Consider the following 7,446-nt stretch of genomic DNA (forward strand, 5'->3'; position numbering starts at 1 on the left):
CGGGCACAGCGGAGAAGCCCGTGTGTGACCGTGGGGACACGCGTGGGGGAACGGAGACCTGCGTGTCAGCCGAGACACGTCTGCGAGCACACAGAGACACGTACGTGAGCACACACGCGCGAGTGTGAGTACAAAGATAGGTGTCTGTGGGCAGAGGGACACAACTTGCACGTACACGCACAAACACATGTGCATACAGCCGCCATGCACGCACACGCGTGAACTCACACACGCACACGCACACACGTGCACATACATGCATGCACACGTGTGTGCACGCACACATGCGTACACATACGTGTACACAAAACAGTGTGCACACACATGTACACAACTCCTGCACACAGACAGACAGACAGACACAGACACAGACACAGACACAGACACACAGACACACAGAGACACACACACACACACACACACACACACACGCACTTGCGAACTCCCCGCCCCCGAGGTGTCCCTCCCCTCCTCCAATGGAATCCGCCTTCCCTGCAGGAACACGTCCGTCCCCGCCCTCCCCATTGGCCGTGTCCTCCTCCCGCCCGCCTCCTGTGGCGGAGCAGCCCGTGGGGAACGGGGATTCAGGTGATTCCGGTGCTAGGTGCATCCCCAGCTGGAGCATCCCCTTCCTATCCCGCCCCCACGGCCGTCGTGGATGGAGGGGACCGAAGATGGACACGCGGTGTCTCCTGTGCCCACTGTCGGGACACACCTGCGCCCCATCCACGGGGCAGCTTTACCCCATCCTTGGGGAAACCTGCTCCCCACCTTAGGGATCAGCCAGGACGAAAGAAGGCAATGACGGGCCGGAGCTGCGGTGAGGGTCTGGAAGGAAGGCCGTGGTACCTGACGGATCCAGGCAGGAATGTCACCTAAGGGCATAGAGCCCTCGGTGGCAGAGGCAGAAGTGGGGCAGCTCCTGACTGGGAACCATAAGCCCTGCTCTGGGACTAGTTCGGAAGATTAAAGGATTTAATCCCAGGATTTGAATCGGCGCTTGGAGCAGGATGGAGGCATTTGGTAGTTTGGGCAGTTTTTCACAGTTTTTCACCCCCATTTTGGCAGCTCATGGAGTGCCAGAGCGTGCCAGCACCAAAGCCTCTGAGGACTTTTCCTCTGGGTATAAAATGCCCAAAAGCTGTCAGATTGGGCTGGGATGACTGTGCTGCATTGATTTTGGATAATAGATTGCTTCCTTAGCCAGATGGTGGGAATGAAAGCTGCAGCCCTGATGGATGATGGGCAGGCTAGGGGGGTCCCCTCTGGGGCCGTGCAAGGATGGCTGGAGGAGCCAGAGCTGGATTCTGCAGCTGGATTCTGCCCCAGGCCCAGCCCAGGCTCAGAAGGGTCCCGACACAGACCTCATCCTGCATCCCAGCCTAGGATCCCACTGCAGTCCCAGCCGAAGCTGGATCCTGCCCCGGGCTCAGCTCCCCCTCCTGCCGGGCTGGATGAGGCCCAGCATGGCTCCTGTCCAGGCATGGGGAGCCCCAACCTGGCAGATGGGGATGAAAAGAGCATCCCAGGGGATTGGAGCGTCCTGGGGTTCTGGAACATTTCAGAAGGGAACAGCGCACAGGAAGGGATGAGAGCAGCTGGAGCACTCAGAGGGGATCAGTGAATCCTGGGGCATTGGAGCATTCCGTGAGAGTGGAACATCCAAGGAGGGGCTGGAGCTTCCTGGGGAGTCAGAGCTACACGGCCCAAGCTGGATTCTCCCCCTGAAGGTGATCTTGGTGTTCATAAGTTTCAATTGGAGCTCCCCAGACCCCAACAAGGCCACCCACCAACCTGTCACGGGAAGGTTGACATATGAAATTTATTTAGGAAAACCAAAACCCACCAAAAAAGAGAAATAATAATAAAGAAGGAGCAGGAGGAGGAGAAACAGTAGGGGGAGGAGGAGGAAGAGGAGAAGAAGGAGGAGGAAGAAAAGGAGGAGAATAAGAAAAGGAGGAGGAGAGGAAGAAAGAGAAGTCATCTCCTCCTTAGGCTCCATTGGAGTCCAGAACAACCAGTGCCGCAAGACAGAAGGACAGAAAAGCTGGAGGAGGTTTGCACACCCACACACGCCTGTGCACACTCCTGGGTGAGCTGGGCTGGCTGTGAGCTGCACTCCTCAGTATCCAGAGGGGTATATACAGGGGCAGGAGCTGGGAAAGCATTGACTACCTACACACACCAGCAGCAGGGGCTGGAAAAGTGGGATACGGCTGGGAAAGGGGCATCCCTGCATGCCCCCACCACGGTGTGGTACCTGGGATGCAGAACCCAAGTGCAGGACACCCCCACATCTGTTGGATGGAGAGATCTGTGCATTGTCAGGCATCCCTGGGCCGGCACTGGGATGCAGGGACTGTCTTTGAACAGTTGTACCTACTGGCACCTTGGTACCAGGGCTGTGCCAGTGTCACAACAGGGATGGAGCTGCTGTCCTCCTCTTGCAGCCTGGGGGTTTGCTGCCTTCTGGGACCATCCCCACCCCCTATGGCAGTGGGGGGAGGGCGGGAAAGGCTTAAGGGGGTCTTGGAGGCAAAACCATGGGCCAGCAGACAGACTCAGTCACCAGGTGAGTCCCACCAGGGTTCGGGCAAAGCATCTCACTAAAGGCATCTCCGAGTAGGTAAGGCAAAAGGAATTCAGGCCACTTCAGCCACGTGGAGCAGCTCAGCGTTGAGGTCTCCCATTGCTCCTGCAGACACACACTCCAGGTATCCCGAGAACACAGCCAAGTCATTGCTCACAGACAAGCCAAGGAGAGAAGCAGCCACCGTGCAGCCCAAATCCAGGAGGGACCCGCTGTGGCACCACTGGGGATGGTGCCATGGGTTAATGCAGAGCAGTGGGGATGGGGTGGCAAAGGGCCCCATGTGCACTCTTGATCCCAAAAGAACCAACACCAATGCCAGCAGTGCTGGAATTTTACCCTGCTGCTCCCATCGCCTTTCCCTGGTGTGGTGGTGGACTCATCCAGCCCCCACAAGCTGGATGATGCAGCCTGAGGGCTCAGTGCACCCTAATCCCTCGATGCTGAGCACACCCACTCAGCCCCACCCTCCTCTTCAGCTCTGCCCCAGCAGTTCCCCTGCTCATGGGTGTTTCAAGTGGCTTTGGCTGGGGTGATGGAGCCCAGGATCACATACAGCTGGTCAGACCCTGGGGGCTGGTGGAGCCCCTGGCACTGAGAGGGTCCATATGGGTTGGGCTGTGGGACTGGAGGGACCACAGGAGTGCAGCAGGGTCCATGCACAGTGGTCTGTAGGACACAGAGGAGAGCACTGGGGTCCATGCACGGTGGACCACAGGACCAGAAAAACCACAGGAGATTGGTGGGGTGCATGCATGGCAGTCAGGACAAGGAGAGAGTCATGGGAAAACACCAGGGTCCATGCATGACCAGCTCAACCATGGTAGACCAACAGCATCCATGCATGGTGCCACGTAGGACTGGAGGGACCACAGGAAAATAGCAGGGTCAATGCATGGTGGTCTGCAGGATCAGAGGGACCACAGGAGACCACTGAGGGTCATGTCCAGTGGTCTGCAAGACCAGAAGGATCCCAAATGTCGGCAGCTCCGTGCACAGAGGTTGGTATGGCAGGGGTTGTAAAGCCACTGTGAGCTAGGGATGCTCACAACATGGTCACCAAGCAGAGAAGCTGCTTGCAGTGAGGAGGCTCCGGGTGGACACCTCAGAGGAACACCCATGTTCCTCTACCTATGGCAAGGACATGTATGGGACCAGAAGGTGAAAGTGATGTATGGGACCAGATGGACCCCCTGTGGAGCACAGCCTCCCTCCCCTGTGCATGCAAACCAGCAGCAGGACCCCCAGCCTTGGCAAGTGTGTAGCCCTTGTAGGGGATGTGGTTGTGTGGTTGCGTGGGACCGGGCTGTGTGAGAGATATGAGCCCTTCCATGGGTGAGTGGGTTCAGGGGTCCTAGAGGGGTGGGGCTTTTAGCCAAAGGATGCTCAGCAGCTGCTAGGGAGAGGCTGCAGCTGGTTCTCTAGTGTGGATCCCAGCAGGAGATGCAGGCACATCCCCATGGCTGTGGCCATCCCACTCTGGTGTCTCTTCCCTCCTCCAGCTGGAGCCAACCTTCTTCCATGGACCTGATCTATGGTCCCCATAGATGCCCATAACACCCCCCATACGCTCTACAGCCACCCCAGAGTCCTCCCACTGCCCCTCACCACCCTGCCCCACACCATCCCCCTCTGTCCTGCTGACCCATGCACACCCATGTCATGGTGACCCAGCCCTCTATGGGTGCTTCCACCAAGGACATCGTACTTATTGTCACCCCATGGGGACAGGACCTGCAGTCTTAAGGCAGCTTAAAGCACATCCATCCCCCAGCCCCACTGGGTCCCTTGGTGCTCCCAGCCACCAAGGCAGTGTCCCATGGACTACCAGGTGGACAGGACACCTGAACACCCGCCCCGGAGGGAGGAGATAGTCACTCAGTGGTGGGGAAGGACCAGTGGCGGCTGCTGGCAGCACACAGCCCTTGCTGTGGTAGTCCAGATTCACTGATATCCCCCCAAACCTCCTCCCCAGGAGCTGGGGGATGAGGCTTGGGGATGCTCCCAGCCCAGCCATGGCTGGGGCCCCCCGTCGCCTTCTTCACTCAGCCCCAGCCTCGGCGGGCTGCCCCACCTCAGGTTCCAGGCAGCCATTGAGCTGGGGGTCAGGGGCCTGTGGGTCATATTCCTCATCCAGAAAGTCCAGGGAGTTGTTACTGGGCAACCCCCGGATGGTGAATTTGTGGGAGACCTTGGTCCACTGCTCCCGGTTGCTGGCCACCCGCTCGTAGAGCTCCGCTGCCTTGGGGAAGAGATCCTGCAGCAATCTGGGGAGTGGGGGATGCATTCCATCAGCACAGGGCTGCACCCCTTACTCCAATGCAACCCCCTTGGTTGAGTGCAACCCCCATCCCCACTGCCTGGAACGCCCCCCAGCATCTGCAAGACTTGGCACACACAGCACCCAATCTCCCCCTGATGGAGGTGGGGGTGGCAGGGGGTCCTCCCCATCCCAGCACCAGCACTGGGGCTCACTTGTAGATGGGCATGGCAATGTGCTCCATGAAGCTGATCTGGAGCTCGGGGATGTAGGCCTTCTCCCGGTCCATCATCTCCAGTGGGCTGTTCCCCATGGCTTTCTCCTGCATGGGTGGCAAGGGGGATCAGTGCCAGTGGTGCTTTGCCCCATTCCCAGGCAAGACCTCTCTGCCCACTGCCCACACCCCCCATCCCTTTGGTGCTGTCTAGGAGCACTGGCCAAGCCCAACCCTGCCAGCTGGTACCTACCAGGTCACCCTGGGAGAAGAACTCCTTGTAGATCAGCTCCTGCAAGAGACGAGTGTCAGCACAGGGGGTCCATCCTGGGATGATCCCCCATCCCCACTGCCCTCCAGACCCCTTCCCACAGCTCTGAATCAAGCAGGGATATTGTCTGGCTTGGAGGGACTGGGTTCTGCATGGTTCAGGGTCCTGCATGGAGGAACCCACCCCATGAGGAGCAGGTGTGTGCCTGGGGACATGCAGGTGGCCTAGGTGGGTTCTGAGGTGGCATTCAGGGGTTTAGCTCCATGGTGTGGCACTCACTGCAATCTTCCTGGTGGTCTTCCAGCCCTTGGTCTGGTCAGACAGGTCACAGGAGGTCATGAGCAGGCAGAGCAGCAGGCTGCGGTGCTGCTTGTTCTTGGGGTCATATCCCACTGTGGGCACAGTGTGGGGCAGGGCTTGGGATGGGCGGCTCAGGACAGAGCTCCAAAACCCCCATCACGCCACATGTGAGCACTTTAGGGACAGCCAGAACCTTCTGTGTCATGTCCCAGCCCTTATCACCCCTGACATAAGAACCTCCTGTGCCACCTCCCAGCCTTGGTGGGATGAGTTCCTACCACCCCTCAAATCCCAATCCCAATCTCCATTGAGGATCTTCACCTTCTGCCATTTTCTGGAGATCCTTGAAGATGCGGAGGTGGTGGGCCAGGTCGGTGGCCAGGATGATGTCCCGCATCAAGTCCAGCATGCGCTGGTAGTCCTGTGGGCAAGGCTGCTGCTGTGACCAGCTCTGTGCCCCTGCCAGCTCCCACACCCCCTGGGATCCACGGATGGGGAGCAGGAGGTCTGGAGAGGACGCAGGGGCTCAGCATGGGCAGGGCGTGGCAGGAGAGAGGTGTTTGTGTGGGGGGCTCACCTTTCTGGAGAAGTGGTCAAAGATGTTGCAGCCTTGGCTGTTGAGGATAGCAATGGCTTGGGCAAAGTGATGCCTCTGCGGGAGAAGGCAGGACCGTGAAAGCAGGCAGGGGGCAGGCACGGATACTGCCACGCAGCCAGAACCCAGGGGAGATGGGCAGTGAGAAATTTGGGGGATCTCACCTCCATGACAGAGCCCTCTGAACTGTAGAGCGCGGCCAGGACCGATTTCTGCAAGGTAGAGCAGCCAGCATGATGGAACTATGGGGGTGAAGACCCCCACAGCTGTCCCCATACCTCTCCTTCCCCCTTGCCCATCCCAGCTCTGGGCTCGGCTCACCGAGGCCACCTGGAAGGAGTTATTTGTTCCTCTGTGGTCCAGGTCGTGGCACATGCAGGAGATGAAGAGGGCAAAGATCTCGATGTCTCTGGGGAGGGGGAGGAGGGAAACTGAGGCAGGCAGGAGAGCAGGGAGCACCCCAGCCAGGACAGGGGTTGGAGAACAGGGGCAGGGATAGCACCTGGCCTTACTCCAGGTAGTTAACGAGCTCCAGGTTCTTGTAGAGCAGGTAGCAGAAGTGGGAGACGGAGAAGGCGTGCATCCAGTTGTGGTAGGGGGGGTCACGGTACCCCTTCTTTACCATCAGGCAGAACCTGGACAGGGCCAGAGCCATGCAGGGTGGGTCTCACCCCACAGGGACCTCCACCTTGCCTGGTGCCCACCAGGCAGGCACGGGCATGAGGATGGGGATGGGGATGGGATGGGATGGGATGGGATGGGATGGGATGGGATGGGATGGGATGGGATGGGATGGGATGGGGAAGGGTTGGGGAGGGGTGATGGGAGGGGATGGGGACAGGGAAGGTAGACAGTTATCTGCATGGGGGTGGGCATAGGGATAGGGATGAGGATATGGACAGGGGACAGAGAAGGTGGACAGGGATGAGGATGTGGATGGGGACAGGGACATGGGTGTGGACAGGGATAGGGAAGGAGACGGAAGGGATGAGGTAGGTGGATGGGGATGGAAATGAGGATGGAGACAGGGAAAGTGGACAGGGATAGGGACTCACTCACCTGGTGAGTGTCTGACGGTCCATCTTGTAGTTGTTGATGAAATTCATGTCTTGCAGCATGCTCAGGATGGCCTGGCAGAGGGGATAGAATGGGTGGCAAGGAATGACAATGCCCAGCAAGGTCCCCCAGGAGCCACCCCTGCCCCTGCTCAGAAGGA

At 58.8% G+C, this 7,446-nt stretch overlaps 1 protein-coding gene across 1 annotated transcript in view; it reads right to left on the reverse strand.

Moving 5' to 3' along the window:
• Window positions 1-1,797: 1,797 nt before the first annotated feature.
• The window catches only part of PDE2A (phosphodiesterase 2A), a 22,273-nt gene continuing 16,624 nt past the window's right edge, over window positions 1,798-7,446 (reverse strand). The window contains exons 21-30 of the mRNA XM_031064211.1: window positions 7,290-7,360; window positions 6,743-6,865; window positions 6,552-6,639; window positions 6,395-6,442; window positions 6,213-6,287; window positions 5,957-6,056; window positions 5,615-5,727; window positions 5,318-5,356; window positions 5,066-5,172; window positions 1,798-4,857 (exon numbers count right to left, since the gene is read on the reverse strand). Coding sequence (XP_030920071.1) covers window positions 4,632-4,857; window positions 5,066-5,172; window positions 5,318-5,356; window positions 5,615-5,727; window positions 5,957-6,056; window positions 6,213-6,287; window positions 6,395-6,442; window positions 6,552-6,639; window positions 6,743-6,865; window positions 7,290-7,360 — 990 coding nt within the window. The 3' untranslated portion in view covers window positions 1,798-4,631. The remainder of the gene's footprint in view (window positions 4,858-5,065; window positions 5,173-5,317; window positions 5,357-5,614; window positions 5,728-5,956; window positions 6,057-6,212; window positions 6,288-6,394; window positions 6,443-6,551; window positions 6,640-6,742; window positions 6,866-7,289; window positions 7,361-7,446) is intronic.

Source organism: Geospiza fortis, unplaced genomic scaffold (genome assembly GCF_000277835.1).
Source record: "Geospiza fortis unplaced genomic scaffold, GeoFor_1.0 scaffold283, whole genome shotgun sequence".
Taxonomy (NCBI): Eukaryota; Metazoa; Chordata; class Aves; order Passeriformes; family Thraupidae; genus Geospiza; species Geospiza fortis.